The 17,500-nt window shown below is 49.6% G+C and overlaps 1 protein-coding gene across 1 annotated transcript in view; it reads left to right on the top strand.

Moving 5' to 3' along the window:
• Positions 1-17,500, top strand: part of tnrc18 (trinucleotide repeat containing 18) — a 94,673-nt gene that overhangs the window by 75,672 nt on the left and 1,501 nt on the right. The window contains 12 exon segments of the mRNA XM_045716093.1: positions 3,643-3,760; positions 5,844-5,919; positions 6,556-6,664; positions 6,972-7,037; positions 7,040-7,087; positions 7,420-7,566; positions 9,997-10,274; positions 10,277-11,248; positions 11,523-11,950; positions 12,097-12,307; positions 12,698-12,934; positions 13,894-13,968. Of these exon segments, the coding sequence (XP_045572049.1) occupies positions 3,643-3,760; positions 5,844-5,919; positions 6,556-6,664; positions 6,972-7,037; positions 7,040-7,087; positions 7,420-7,566; positions 9,997-10,274; positions 10,277-11,248; positions 11,523-11,950; positions 12,097-12,307; positions 12,698-12,934; positions 13,894-13,968 (2,765 nt within the window).

Raw genomic sequence — 17,500 nt, 5'->3', positions numbered from 1 at the left:
GGGAGGACCCTGTGGTCAGGTTAGATTACTGGATGTATTGATACAGTCTGGCTGAGAGGACCCTGTCGTCAGGTTAGATTACTGGATGTATTGATACAGTCTGGCTGAGAGGGGGGACCCTGTGGTCAGGTTAGATTACTGGATGTATTGATACAGTCTGGCTGAGAGGGGGGACCCTGTGGTCAGGTTAGATTACTGGATGTATTGATACAGTCTGGCTGAGAGGGGGGGACCCTGTGGTCAGGTTAGATTACTGGATGTATTGATACAGTCTGGCTGAGAGGGGGGACCCTGTGGTCAGGTTAGATTACTGGATGTATTGATACAGTCTGGCTGAGAGGGGGGATCCTGTGGTCAGGTTAGATTACTGGATGTATTGATACAGTCTGGCTGAGAGGGGGGACCCTGTGGTCAGGTTAGATTACTGGATGTATTGATACAGTCTGGCTGAGAGGGGGGACCCTGTCGTCAGGTTAGATTACTGGATGTATTGATACAGTCTGGCTGAGACGGGGGACCCTGTCGTCAGGTTAGATTACTGGATGTATTGATACAGTCTGGCTGAGAGGGGGGACCCTGTGGTCAGGTTAGATTACTGGATGTATTGATACAGTCTGGCTGAGAGGGGGGACCCTGTGGTGAGGTTAGATTACTGGATGTATTGATACAGTCTGGCTGAGAGGGGGGACCCTGTGGTCAGGTTAGATTACTGGATGTATTGATACAGTCTGGCTGAGAGGGGGGACCCTGTGGTCAGGTTAGATTACTGGATGTATTGATACAGTCTGGCTGAGAGGGGGGACCCTGTCGTCAGGTTAGATTACTGGATGTATTGATACAGTCTGGCTGAGAGGGGGGGACCCTGTGGTCAGGTTAGATTACTGGATGTATTGATACAGTCTGGCTGAGAGGGGGGACCCTGTGGTCAGGTTAGATTACTGGATGTATTGATACAGTCTGGCTGAGAGGGGGACCCTCTCGTCAGGTTAGATTACTGGATGTATTGATACAGTCTGGCTGAGAGGGGGGACCCTGTGGTCTGGTTAGATTACTGGATGTATTGATACAGTCTGGCTGAGAGGGGGGACCCTGTGGTCAGGTTAGATTACTGGATGTATTGATACAGTCTGGCTGAGAGGGGGACCCTGTCGTCAGGTTAGATTACTGGATGTATTGATACAGTCTGGCTGAGAGGGGGACCCTGTGGTCAGGTTAGATTACTGGATATATTGATACAGTCTGGCTGAGAGGGGGGACCCTGTGGTCAGGTTAGATTACTGGATGTATTGATACAGTCTGGCTGAGAGGGGGGGACCCTGTGGTCAGGTTAGATTACTGGATGTATTGATACAGTTTGGCTGAGAGGGGGGACCCTGTGGTCAGGTTAGATTACTGGATGTATTGATACAGTTTGGCTGAGAGGGGGACCCTGTGGTCAGGTTAGATTACTGGATGTATTGATACAGTTTGGCTGAGAAGGGGGACCCTGTGGTCAGGTTAGATTACTGGATGTATTGATACAGTCTGGCTGAGAGGGGGGACCCTGTGGTCAGGTTAGATTACTGGATGTATTGATACAGTCTGGCTGAGAGGGGGGACCCTGTGGTCAGGTTAGATTACTGGATGTATTGATACAGTCTGGCTGAGAGGGGGGACCCTGTGGTCAGGTTAGATTACTGGATGTATTGATACAGTCTGGCTGAGAGGGGGGACCCTGTCGTCAGGTTAGATTACTGGATGTATTGATACAGTCTGGCTGAGAGGGGGGACCCTGTGGTCAGGTTAGATTACTGGATGTATTGATACAGTCTGGCTGAGAGGGGGGACCCTGTGGTCAGGTTAGATTACTGGATATATTGATACAGTCTGGCTGAGAGGGGGGACCCTGTCGTCAGGTTAGATTACTGGATGTATTGATACAGTCTGGCTGAGAGGGGGGACCCTGTGGTCAGGTTAGATTACTGGATGTATTGATACAGTCTGGCTGAGAGGGGGGACCCTTTTACATACCCCATAACGACAAAGTGAAAACAGGTCTTTAGAAATGTTTGCAAATGTATAACAAAAAATATACCTTGTTTACATAAGTATTCAGACCTTTACTCAGTACTTTGTTGAAGCATCTTTGGCAGTGATTACAGCGTCAAGTCTTCTTGGGTATGACACTACAAGCTTGGCACACCTGTGTTTGGGGAGTTTCTCCCATTCTTCTCTGCAGATCCTCTCAAGCTCTGGCAGGTTGGATGGGGAGCGTCGCTGCACAGCTATTTTCAGGTCTCTCCAGAGATGTTCGATCGGGTTCAAGTCCGGGCTCTGGCCGGGCCACTCAAGGACAGACTCCTGCGTTGTCTTGGCTGTGTGCTTAGAGTCGTTGTCCTGTTAGAAGGTGAACCTTCGCCCCAGTCTGAGGTCCTGAGCGCTCTGAAGCAGGTTTTCATCAAGGATCTCTCTGTACTTTGCTCCGTTCATCTTTCCCTCGATCCTGACTAGTCTCCCAGCACCCTGCCGCTGAAAAACATCCTCACAGTATGATGCTGCCACCACCATGCTTCACTGTAGGGATGGCGCCAGGTTTTCTCCAGACGTAATGCTTGGCATTCAGGCCAAAGAGTTCAATCTTGGTTTCATCAGACTAGAGAGTCTTGTTTCTCATGGTCAGAGTCCTTTAGGTGCCTTTTGGAAAACTCCAAGTGGGCTGTCATGTGCCTTTTACCGAGGAGTGGCTTCCGTCTGGCCACTCTACCATAAAGGCCTGATTGGTGGAGTGCTGCAGAGATGGTTGTCCTTCTGTAAGGTTCTCCCATCTCCACAGAGGAACTCTGGAGCTCTGTCAGAGTGACCATCAGGTTCTTGGTCACCTCCCTGACCAAGGCCCTTCTCCCCGAATGCTCAGTTTGGCCGGGCGGACAGCTCTAGGAAGAGTCTTGGTGGTTCCAAACGTCTTCCATTTAAGAATGATGGAGGCCACTGTGTTCTTGGGGACCTTCAATGCTGCAGAAATGTTTTGGTACCCTTCCCCAGATCTGTCTCTCGTCATAATCCTGTCTCGGAGCTCTATGGATAATTCCTTCGACCTCATGGCTTGGTTTTTGCTCTGACATGCACTGTCAACTGTGGGACCTTATATAGACAGGTGTGTGCCTTTCCAAAATCATGTCCAATCAATTGGATTTACCACAGGTAGAGCCCAATCAAGTTGTAGAAACATCTCAAGGATGATCAATGGAAACAGGAAGCACCTTAGCTCAATTTTGAGTCTCATAACAAAGGGTCTGAATACTTATGTAAATAAGGTATTTTTTAAGCAAACATTTCTAAAAACCTGTTTTTTGCTTTGTCGTTATGGGGTATTGTGATGTCATTATGGGGTATTGTGATGTCATTATGATGTATTGTGATGTCATTATGGGGTATTGTGATGTCATTATGGGGTATTGTGATGTCATTATGGGGTAGATTGATGTGGGGGAAATGATTTGATCAATTTTAGAATAAGGCTGTTTAACGTAACAAAACGTGGGGGAAAAAGGGGAAGGAGTCTGAATACTTTCCGAATGCCCTGTGTTACTGTGTATATATATATATAGATACCATTGATATATTGATTGATATATTGATTGGTTTATGAATATATCGATCCAGCTCCGGTCCAGTGTGTGTTAGATAAAGACTCTCTTCAGGATGGTCTCAGGGTTCTGATCCCCATGGATGATCAGCTGCTGTATGCCGGACACGTCAACACCGTACACTCCCCGGACATGTGAGTACACACACTACGTATCACACAGGGGAGGGGGGCGTTGGTAGACACGATGTAAGTTACCTAATTTATGTCCCGATAACTGCCTTTGAATGCTTCTGTTGATCCTACAGCTATTGTATACAGTAATCCATGTGCCTGTGAACCCAGAGTTGATACTGTTAGCACTGAAGCGGTGTGTCCTAGTAGGAAGTCCACTGTGTGCAGCTCATCCTGCACTAACATAAATAACCTGAGCATGTCTACTTCTGCTGTGCTTCCCAGTAAAGCAATGAAAACAAGCAAGCATCCCAGAAAAGTGTTTAAAAAATAAGTAACAAGGTTCATGAAATCAATGACTTGCTAGGAACAGATTACATTCATATTCTAACTATCTCTGAAACTCACTTAGATAATACCTTTGATGATACAGTGGTAGTAATATATATAGTTATAACATCTTACAGGAAAAAGACAGAAATGACAAAGGTGGAGGTGTTGCCGTTTATATTCAGAGTCACATTCCTGTAAAGATTAGAGAGGATCTCATGTTAAATACTGTTGAATTAATATGGCTACAGGTTCATCTGCCTCACCTGATGCCCATTCTGGTGGGAAGCTGCTATAGACCACCAAGTGTTAACAGTCAGTATCTGGATAATATGTGTGATTATGCTTGATAATATACAGTACCGGTCAAATGTTTTAGGACACCGACTCATTCAAGGGTTTTTTCTTTATTTTTACTACTTTCTACATTGTAGAATAATAGTGAAGACATCAAAACTATGAAATAACACATATGGAATCATGTCGTAACCGAAAAAAGTGTTTAACAAATTTAAAATATATTTGAGATTCTTCAAATATCCACCCTTTGCCTTGATGACAGCTTTGCACACTCTTGGCATTCTCTCAACCAGCTTCAAGATGTTGTCACCTGGAATGCATTTCAATTAACAGGTTTGCTTTCTTTAAAGTTCATTTGTGGAATTTCTTTCCTTCTTAGTGCGTTTGAGTCAATCAGTTGTGTTGTGACAAGGTAGGGGTGGTATACAGAAGATAGCCCTATTTGGTAAAAGACCAAGTCCATATTATGATAAGAACAGCTCAAATAAGCAAAGAGAAACGACAGTCCATCATTAATATAAGACATGAAGGTCAGTCAATACGGAAAATTTCAAGAACATTTTAAAGTTTCTTCAAGTGCAATCGGAAAAACCATCAAGCACTATGATGAAACTGGCTCTCATGAGGACCGCCACAGGAAAGGAAGACCCAGAGTTACCTCTGCTGCACAGGATAAATTCATTAGAGTTACCAGCCTCAGATTGCAGCCCAAATAAATGCTTCACAGAGTTCAAGTAACAGACCCTTAATGTGTTGTGAAAAGTGTTATGAAATGTCATGTAATATTTTAAACTATATAACTGTCTTAATGTTGCTGGACCCCAGGAAGAGTAGCTGCTGCCTTGGCAGGAACTAACGGGGATCCATAATAAACCCCAGGAAGAGTAGCTGCTGCCTTGGCAGGAACTAATGGGGATCCATAATAAACCCCAGGAAGAGTAGCTGCTGCCTTGGCAGGAACTAATGGGGATCCATAATAAACCCCAGGAAGAGTAGCTGCTGTCTTGGCAGGAACTAATGGGGATCCGTAATAAACCCCAGGAAGAGTAGATGCTGACTTGGCAGGAACTAATGGGGATCCATAATAAACCCCAGGAAGAGTAGCTGCTGCCTTGGCAGGAACTAATGGGGATCCATAATAAATACAAATGCAAATACACCCCTAACCTCTGACCTCTGTTCTGTAGTTACAGCGTGGTGGTGGAGGGAGAGAGAGGAAACAGACCTCATATCTACTGTCTGGAACAACTCCTGTCCCCTAACCTCTGACCTCTGTTCTGTAGTTACAGCGTGGTGGTGGAGGAGAGAGAGGAAACAGACCTCATATCTACTGTCTGGAACAACTCCTGTCCCCTAACCTCTGACCTCTGTTCTGTAGTTACAGCGTGGTGGTGGAGGGAGAGAGAGGAAACAGACCTCATATCTACTGTCTGGAACAACTCCTGTCCCCTAACCTCTGACCTCTGTTCTGTAGTTACAGCGTGGTGGTGGAGGGAGAGAGAGGAAACAGACCTCATATCTACTGTCTGGAACAACTCCTGCAGGAGGCTGTGAGTACATTGTCATTACATCTGTGTTCTGTGTGTTATTCTAGATTGTGGATGTGATGCCCTTGTCACTGTGTTTATTCTGTGTTTTATTCTGTGTTTATTCTGTGTGTTATTCTGTGTTTTATTCTGTGTTTTATTCTGTGTTTATTCTGTGTTTTATTCTGTGTTTAGTCTGTGTTTTATTCTGTGTTTAGTCTGTGTTTTATTCTGTGTTTATTCTGTGTTTTATTCTGTGTTTTATTCTGTGTTTATTCTGTGTTTTATTCTGTGTTTAGTCTGTGTTTAGTCTGTGTTTTATTCTGTGTTTAGTCTGTGTTTTATTCTGTGTTTATTCTGTGTTTTATTCTGTGTTTATTCTGTGTTTTATTCTGTGTTTATTCTGTGTTTTATTCTGTGTTTAGTCTGTGTTTTATTCTGTGTTTAGTCTGTGTTTTATTCTGTGTTTATTCTGTGTTTTATTCTGTGTTTATTCTGTGTTTTATTCTGTGTTTAGTCTGTGTTTTATTCTGTGTTTAGTCTGTGTTTATTCTGTGTTTTATTCTGTGTTTAGTCTGTGTTTTATTCTGTGTTTTATTCTGTGTTTAGTCTGTGTTTTATTCTGTGTTTATTCTGTGTTTATTCTGTGTTTTATTCTAGATTGTGGATGTGATGCCTCCATCAGTGTGGAATCTCCCTGAAGGCTGTCGTATTGCTGCATACTGGAGCCAACAGTACCGCTGTCTCTACCCCGGCACCGTCGTCAACGGTAACACACAGTACCGCTGTCTCTACCCCCGTAGTCAACGGTAACGCACAGTACCGCTGTCTCTACCCCCGTAGTCAACGGTAACGCACAGTACCGCTGTCTCTACCCCCGTCGTCAACGGTAACGCACGGTACCGCTGTCTCTACCCCCGTAGTCAACGGTAACGCACGGTACCGCTGTGTCTATCACCAGTCAATATATAAATACTGTTTTATAGTCTCATCACCAGTCATAAGTTTGGACACACCTAGTCATTTCAATCTAGGTGACCTGTTCCTTTAAACCCCACCCCTTCCTGTCTGTACAGGAAGTTCAGACGGTGATGACAGTGATGACCTCATCACGGTGGAGTTCGATGACGGGGACACGGGTCGCATCCCCTGTCCCACATCAGACTGCTGCCCCCTGACTACAAGATACAGTGTAAGGACACACACACACACACACACACACACACACACACACACACACACACACACACACACACACACACACGGACGGATTCGACGGACAGACAGACGGACATGGACGGACAGATGGACAGATACGGACGGATGGACAGCAGACGGGTGGACGGACACGGACGGACAGACGGGACAGACGGACGGGCGGACATGGACGGACAGATGGACAGATACGGACGGACACATACAGACGAGTGGACGGACGGACGGACACACGCTCTGTTGTCTCCTTTCCCAGTCGGGTTGTTCAGTGTGTCTGATGGTTCTGATGTTAAACCTGCCCCCCTGTAGGTGCTGAGCCCTCCCCCGCGCTGCTAGTGGCCAGCTGCTCCAGGAGGCGTGTCAGGAAGTGCAGCAAGGACACCAGTGAGACGAGGCCTAAAGCAGGGGACTCCGCCCCCAAGGGCAGAGGGAGACCGGCCAAGAAACCCAAACCTGGTGAGCCAATCAGAGACCTCGACGCTATTTTGAACGGCACTGAGACTTTATTCCTGTTAGGTCTGTAATTCCTGTTAGGTCTGTTATTCCTGTTATTCCTGTTAGGTCTGTTATTCCTGTTAGGTCTGTTATTCCTGTTAGGTCTGTTATTCCTGTTAGGTCTGTTATTCCTGTTAGGTCTGTTATTCCTGTTAGGTCTGTTATTCCTGTTAGGTCTGTTATTCCTGTTAGGTCTGTTATTCCTGTTATTCCTGTTAGGTCTGTTATTCCTGTTATTCCTGTTATTCCTGTTAGGTCTGTTATTCCTGTTAGGTCTGTTATTCCTGTTAGGTCTGTTATTCCTGTTAGGTCTGTTATTCCTGTTAGGTCTGTAATTCCTGTTAGGTCTGTTATTCCTGTTAGGTCTGTTATTCCTGTTAGGTCTGTTATTCCTGTTAGGTCTGTAATTCCTGTTATTCCTGTTAGGTCTGTAATTCCTGTTATTCCTGTTAGGTCTGTTATTCCTGTTAGGTCTGTTATTCCTGTTAGGTCTGTAATTCCTGTTATTCCTGTTAGGTCTGTAATTCCTGTTATTCCTGTTAGGTCTGTTATTCCTGTTAGGTCTGTTATTCCTGTTAGGTCTGTTATTCCTGTTATTCCTGTTAGGTCTGTTATTCCTGTTAGGTCTGTTATTCCTGTTAGGTCTGTAATTCCTGTTAGGTCTGTTATTCCTGTTAGGTCTGTTATTCCTGTTAGGTCTGTTATTCCTGTTAGGTCTGTAATTCCTGTTATTCCTGTTAGGTCTGTAATTCCTGTTATTCCTGTTAGGTCTGTTATTCCTGTTAGGTCTGTAATTCCTGTTATTCCTGTTATTCCTGTTATTCCTGTTAGGTCTGTTATTCCTGTTATTCCTGTTAGGTCTGTTATTCCTGTTATTCCTGTTAGGTCTATTAACTAGGCGTTCCGCTAGCGCAACCCCTAGCCAACAGCCAATGGGATCGCGTGGCGCGAAATACAAAAACCTCAAAAATCCAATAATTTCAATTTTTCAAACATACGACTATTTTACACCATTTTAAAGATACACTTCTCGTTAATGTAACCACATTGTCCGATTTCAAAAAGGCTTTACAGCGAAAGCAAAACATTAGATTATGTTAGGAGAGTACATAGACCAAAATAACCACACAGCCATTTTCCAAGCAAGCATATATGTCACAAAAACCCAAAACACAGCTAAATGCAGCACTAACCTTTGATGATCTTCATCAGATGACACTCCTAGGACATTATGTTATACAATACATGTATGTTGTGTTCAATCAAGTTCATACTTATATCCAAAAACAGCTTTTTACATTGGCGCGTGATGTTCAGAAAATGTATTCCCACCAAAAACTTCTGGTGAATTTACAAAAATACTCATCATAAACGTTGACAAAAAACATAACAATTATTTTAAGAATTATAGATACAGTACTCCTTTATGCAATCGCTGTGTCAGATTCTTAAAATAGCTTTTCGGCAAAGCACATTTTTCAATATTCTGAATACATCGCCATCACGGCAAGCTATTCAGACACCCGCCAAGTGCGGGGCAAACTAAACTCAGAATTAGTATTAGAAATATTGTATTACCTTTGCTGATCTTCATCAGAAGGCACTCCCAGGACTGCTACTTCCACAAGAAATGTTGTTTTTGTTCGAAATAATCCATAGTTATGTCCAAATATCTCTGTTTTGTTCGAGCGTTCAGGTCACTATCCAAAGGGTAACGCGCGAGCGCATTTCCGAGACACAAAAAGTGAAAATGTTCCATTACCGTACTTAGAAGCATGTCAAACGCTGTTTAAAATCAATTTTTATGGTATTTTTAACGTAAAATTGCGATAATAATCCAACCGGACAATAGTGTATTCATTCAAGGAGGAAAAGAAAAACAGCGTGTTCGCGAGGAACGCCGCATATCCAATCTCTTAGTCACCAGGCAGACCACTGAGAAACTGAGCTCCTATACTCTGCCCAGAGACAGGAGAAGGCTCAATCCACTTTCTGAAGGCTTTAGACAGCCAATGGAAGCCTTAGAACATGCAACGTAACAGCACAGATACTGTAGTTTCGAAAGGGACTAGAAAGAAGAACTACATTTCTCAGATCCTACACTTCCTGGTTGAATTCTTTTTCAGGTTTTTGACTGCCATATGAGTTCTGTTATACTCACAGACACCATTCAAACAGTTTTAGAAACTTCAGAGTGTTTTCTATCCAAATCTACTAATAATATGCATATTCTCGTTTCTGGGCAAGAGTAGTAACCAGTTTAAATCGGGTACGTTTTTCATCCTGCCGTGAAAATACTGCCCCCTATCCATATCAGGTTAACCTATTAAGTTCCAAGTTCTGTAAACTCAGGTCTGTCATTTGTTAACTCCTGCCTTTCCTTCCCTCTAGAGCCCCCAGTGATCCCAGACCCCCTGGAGAAGATGTCCCCTCCGGGACCCAGCCAGGCTCAGCTCCCCACCAGACCAGCCCAAGACAGGCCTTCCTCCTCCCAGAGACCTGCTCAGGAAAACCCCTGTCTTCCCCCAGGCCGGGACCAGGCCGACCTTCCAAGCCCACCAGCACCCCCAGCCTGCCTGCCTCCCCACGCAGCCAGAACACCAGGAGACCCAGCTCAGCTCAGGCCTCTCCCAAGCCCCCCTCTCTCTACCACCCAGCCCCTTACGGGAAGGTACTAAGGGTGGACCTGTATAGCCAACCCAACCTCACCTCTTGTAACGTCAGTACCCAACCTAACCCTAAACCCAACCTTAAGTCTAAACTCTCCCCTTCACTACTTAAACCCAACCCTACTTCCCCTACCATCAGACCAAACTCTCTTCTACCTAACCCTAAAACTAACCTTACCTCGGTACCAAAATCCAAACCTAGACCTAACTCTACAGCAGAACTTCCCAGACCTGGGTCTAAAGCTAACTTTAATCCTGATCACAACAAACCCAGAACCGCTCCCAAAGCAATCTCCAGACCCAAACAGAACCATAACAAACCCCCCAGACCCACCCTGGATCCTTCTACCAGGCCCAGAACCATCCCCGGGCCCAGCTCTAGTACCTCTAAACCCACAACCAGCCCTGGGCCCAGCTCTAGTATCTCAAAACCCAGAACCAGCCCTGGGCCCAGCTCTAGTATCTCCAAACCCAGAACCAGCCATGGGCCCAGCTCTAGTATCTCCAAACCCAGAACCAGCCCTGGGCCCAGCTCTAATACCTCCAAACCCAGAACCAGCCCTGGGCCCAGCTCTAGTACCTCCAAATCCAGAACCAGCTCAGACCACTCTGCTGCCAGACCCAGAACCAGTCCCGGGCCCAGCTCTAGTACCTCCAAACCCAGAACCAGCCCCAGGCCCAGCTCTAGTACCTCCAAACCCAGAACCAGCTCAGAACACTCTGCTGCCAGACCCAGACCTGACCCTACCACCTTTATTCCTGGTATCTCCAGACCCAGGCATGTCCCGGGGGAGGGCGGGTTGGGACAGGGGCGTAAGGCCCTCCCAGAGGAGCCCTTAGTAAAGCTGGACCACGAGGGCGTGACCTCACCCAAAACCAAGAAGACCAAGGCTCTGATGCTGCTGGAGGGAGGGGCTTACGGCAAGAACACACGCCCCTTGTCGCGGCCGCAGCCATCCAGAAACCGGCGAGGGTAAAAAGGAGGGCTCCGGAGAGCGAAGCTGGGCCGCTGGGGAGAGAACCCGCTTACAGAACGCCTTCTCTGGGCAGAGAGAGAGACCGAGGTGGAGGGGAGGAGAGGGAGAAGAGAGGGGAGAGAGAGGGGAGGAGAGGGAGAAGAGAGGGGAGGAGAGGGAGAAGAGAGGGGAGGAGAGGGAGAAGAGAGGGGAGGAGAGGGAGAAGAGAGGGGAGAAGAGAGGGGAGAAGAGAGGGGAGAAGAGAGGGGAGGAGAGGGAGAAGAGAGGGGAGAAGAGAGGGGAGAAGAGAGGGGAGGAGAGGGAGAAGAGAGGGGAGGAGAGAGAGAAGAAAGGGGAGAAGAGAGGGGAGGAGAGGGAGAAGAGAGGGGAGGAGAGAGAGAAGAGAGGGGCTTCTCACGGCAGCAGTAGTTCAGGATCTGAGGAAGAGGAAGAGACGGTGAAGAAGAGAGGGGAGTCTCACGGCAGCAGTAGTTCAGGATCTGAGGAAGAGGAAGAGACGAAGAAGAAAACGAAGTGTAGCTCCAGCTGCTCCCACCCCTCCTCCCCAGCCTCCTCCTCTTCGTCCTCCTCTAGCACCTCCTCCTCCTCCTCTTCCTCCTCCACTGACGAGGAGTCCTCTTGCAGCTCTGACGAGGAGACCGCCCCACTCCCCTTGGACCTCTCCCCGTCTCCCAGTCTCCAACTACCCCACGGGAGGAGGTAGAGGTGGAGGAAGAGGAGGAGGAAGAGGAACAAATAAAAAAATGAAAAAGGCAGAGGGGGAAGAGGAAGAGGAGGAGGAAGAAGTATTAGAAGAAGATCAATCTCCTTCCTCTCCTCCCACGTCTATCTCCCCGTCCTCCAAGCCAGCCAGGCCCCGGGGTCGTCCAGCCCGGCAGAAGACCCAGGGAGGTGTGGGGTCGGTGGGCAGGCCCCGGGGTCGTTCCAGCTCGGCACCTCCCCACCACCAAGGAGCTGGCTAAGAGACAGCGATTACCGAGCGTAGAGAACAGACCCAAGATCTCTGCTTTCCTGCCTGCCAGACAGCTCTGGAAGTGGTTCGGCAAACCCACACAGGTGAGAGGGAGACCTGGGGATGGATATTCTGAAGTTCTCGATGACACTTGAGTCCGTTTTTTGTTGTTGTTGTTGGGTTTCCCGAAGATTAGCCAGAAAAATGTCTCCCTACAATACCCTCTGTCTGACTGTCTGTCTTTCTGACTGTCTGACTGTCTGACTTTCTGTCTGACTGTCTGTCTGTCTGTCTGTCTGTCTGTCTGTCTGTCTGTCTGTCTTTCTGACTGTCTGTCTTTCTGACTGTCTTTCTGACTGTCTGTCTGTCTGTCTGTCTGTCTGTCTGTCTGTCTGTCTGTCTGTCTGTCTCTGTCTGTCTTTCTTGCCTGTGTCTGTCTGTCTGTCTGTCTGTCTGCCTGTCTGTCTGTTTCCTGCCTGTCTGTCTGTCTCCAGAGACGCGGTATGAAAGGGAAGGCTAAGAAGTTGTTCTACAAGGCCATCGTGAGGGGGAGAGAGATGATTGGTATCGGGGACTGCGCTGTGTTCCTTTCAGCCGGCCGACCCAACCTGCCCTTCATAGGGAAGATCCAGAGCATGTGGGAGAGCTGGGGATCCAACATGGTGGTCAGAGTTAACTGGTTTTATCACCCGGAGGAGACCAACCCTGGCAAGAAACTACACGACAAGAAGGTAGGGGTCAGAGGTTAACTGGTTTTATCCACCCTGAGGAGACCAACCCTGGCAAGAAACTACACGACAAGAAGGTAGGGGTCAGAGGTTAACTGGTTTTATCCACCCTGAGGAGACCAACCCTGGCAAGAAACTACACGACAAGAAGGTAGGGGTCAGAGGTTAACTGGTTTTATCCACCCTGAGGAGACCAACCCTGGCAAGAAACTACACGACAAGAAGGTAGGGGTCAGAGGTTAACTGGTTTTATCCACCCTGAGGAGACCAACCCTGGCAAGAAACTACACGACAAGAAGGTAGGGGTCAGAGTTACCTACAGTGAGGGGAAATAAGTATTTGATCCCCTGCTGATTTTGTACGTTTGCCCACTGACAAAAAAAGGATCAGTATATAATTTTAATGGTAGGTTTATTTGAACAGTGAGAGACAGAATAACAACAAAAAATCCAGAAAACGCATGTCAATAATGTTATAAAATGATTTGCATTTTAATGAGTGAAATAAGTATTTGATCCCCTCTCAATCAGAAAGATTTCTGGCTCCCAGGTGTCTTTTATACAGGTAACGAGCTGAGATTAGGAGCACACTCTTAAAGGGAGTGCTTCTAACTGCAACTTGTTACCTGTATAAAAGACACCTGTCCACAGAAGCAATCAATCAATCAATCAATCAATCAATCAATCAATCAGATTCCAAACGAAGGTTGGAGAGCTCTGGATATTATTTGGGTTTCTGAATCTCTCTCTCTCCCACTCTCTCTCCCTCCCCCTCTCTCTCCCTCCCCATCTCTCTCTCCCCCTCTCTCTCTCTCCCCTCTCTCTCCCCCTCTCTCCCTCCCCTCTCTCTCCCTCCCCATCTCTCTCTCCCTCCCCCTCTCTCCCCCTCTCTCTCTCCCTCCCCTCTCTCTCCCTCTCTCTCCCTCCCCCTCCCCCTCTCTCCCCCCGTCTCTCGTCTTGTAGAACTGGGATCAGATGTCTGGTCAGTCTCTTCCTTCATCTCTGCTCTCCTCCAACCAGAGGAAAGACTTCATGGAGGTGAGACCACACCCCACACACACCCCCACACACACCCTACCACATCCCACACACCCCCACACACACCCTACCACACCACACATACCCTACCACACCACACATACCCTACCACACCACACCACACATACCACACACCCTACCACACCACACACACCCCCACACACACCCCCACACACCCTACCACACCACACACACCCCACACACACCCTACCACACCACACACACCCCCACACACACCCCCACACACACCACACCCCACACCCTACCACACCCCCACACCACACACACACCCCCCACACCACACACACACCCACACACCCTACCACACCCCCACACCACACACACACACCCACACCACACACACACACCCACACACCCACACACCCTACCACACACACCCCACACCACACACACACCCACACACACCCTACCACACCACACACACCCCACACACACCCCCACACACACCCTACCACACCACATACCCTACCACACCACACACACCCAACCACACCACACCACACACACCCTACCACACCACACACATCCTACACACCACACACACCCTACCACACCACACACACCCTACCACACCACACCACACACACCCTACCACACCACACACACCCTACCACACCACACACACCCTACCACACCCCCACACATACCCCCACACACACCATCACACACCCCCACACACACCATCACACACCATCACACACACCCCCACACACCATCACACACCCCCACACACACCACACACACCACCACACACACCCCCATACACACACACACACACTCCCTACCCCACACCACACACACCCTACCCCACAAACCCTACCACACACACCACACACTACCCTACCCCACACACCCTACCACACACACCCTACCCCACACCACACACACCCTACCCCACCCACCCTACCCCACACCACACACACCCTACCCCACACCCCACACACCCTACCACACACACCCTACCCCACACCACACACACCCTACCCCACACCACACACACCCTACCACACACACCCTACCACACACACTCCACACCACACACACCCTACCACACACCACACACACCCTACCCCACACCACACACACCCTACCACACCCCACACACACCCCCACACACACCATCACACACCATCACACACACCCCCACACACCATCACACACCCCCACACACACCACACACACCACCACACACACCCCCATACACACACACACACACTCCCTACCCCACACCACACACACCCTACCCCACAAACCCTACCACACACACCACACACACCACACACACCCTACCCCACACACCCTACCACACACACCCTACCCCACACCACACACACCCTACCCCACACCCCACACACCCTACCCCACACCACACACACCCTACCCCACACCACACACACCCTACCCCACCCACCCTACCCCACACCACACACACCCCTACCCCACACCCCACACACCCTACCACACACACCCCACACCACACACACCCTACCCCACACCACACACACCCTACCACACACACCCTACCACACACACTCCACACCACACACACCCTACCACACACCACACACACCCTACCCCACACCACACACACCCTACCACACCCCACACACACACACCACGCCACACACACACCCTACCACACACCACACACACACACACACACACCCTACCACACCACACACACCCTACCACACACCACACAGACCCTACCCCACACACCCTACCCCACACCACACACTCCCTACCACACACACCCTACCACACACCACACACACCCTACCCCACACCACACACACCCTACCACACCACACACACACCCTACCACACCACACACACACCCTACCACACACACCCTACCCCACACCACACACCCTACCCCACACCACACACACCCTACCACACACCCTACCCCACACCACACTCACCCTACCACACACCCTACCCCACACCACACACACCCTACCACACACCCTACCCCACACCACCCACCCTACCCCACACCACACATACCGTACCATACACCCTACCCCACACCACACACACCCTACCCCACACCACACACACCCTACCAAACCACACACACCCTACCCCACACCCTACCACACCACACACACCCCCACACACACCCTACCACACCACATACCCTACCACACCACACACACCCTACCACACCACACACACCCTACCACACCACACACCCTACCACACCACACACACCCTACCACACCCACACACCCTACCACACCCCACACACACCATCACACACCCCACACACACCATCACACACCCCCACACACACCATCACACACCCCCACACACCATCACACACCCCACACACACCACACACACCACCACACACACCCCATACACACACACACACACACTCCCTACCCCACACCACACACACCCTACCCCACAAACCCTACCACACACACCCCCACACCACACACACCCCACCCCACACACCCTACCCCACACACCCTACCACACACACCCTACCCCACACCACACACACCCTACCCTACCCCACACCACAAACACCCTACCCCACACCACACACACCCTACCCCACACCACACACACCCCACACCCGCACACCCTACCCCCACACCACACACACCCTACCCCACACCACACACCCTACCCCACACCACACACACCCCACCACACCACCCCACACCACACACACACCACCCCACACCACACCACACACCCTACCCCACACCACACACACACACACACCCTACCACCACACCACACACACCCTACCCCACACCACACACACCCCACCACCCCACACCACACCACCCCACACCACACCACACACCCTACCCCACACCACACACACCATACCACACACACCCTATCACCACACCACACATACCCTACCCCACACCACACATACCCTACCCCACACCACACACACCCTACCCCACACCACCACACCCACACACCCCACACCACACACACCCTACACCACACCACACCCTACACCACACCACACACACCCTACCACACCCCACACACCCTACCCCACACCACACACACCACACACCCTACCACACCCCACACACCCTACCCTACCCCACACCACACACACCCTACCCCACACCACACACACCCTACCCCACACCACACACACCCCACCCCACACCCACACACCCTACCCCACACCACACACCCCTACCCCACACCACACACACCCTACCACACCACACACACACCCTACCCCACACCACACACACACACACACCCTACCCCACACCACACACACCCTACCACACCCCACACACCCTACCCCACACCACACACACCTACCCACACACACACACACCCTACCACACCACACACACCCTACCCCACACCACACACACCCTACCCCACACCACACACACCCTACCCCACACCACACACACCCTACCCCACACCACACACACACCTACCCCACACCACACACACCCTACCCCACACCACACACACCCTACCCCACACCACACACACCCTACCACAC

This window comes from Salmo salar, chromosome ssa03 (assembly GCF_905237065.1).
Source record: "Salmo salar chromosome ssa03, Ssal_v3.1, whole genome shotgun sequence".
Classification (NCBI taxonomy): Eukaryota; Metazoa; Chordata; class Actinopteri; order Salmoniformes; family Salmonidae; genus Salmo; species Salmo salar.
The sequence above is the reverse complement of the archived record's forward strand: the minus strand, read 5'-3'. Positions and strand labels throughout refer to the sequence as shown.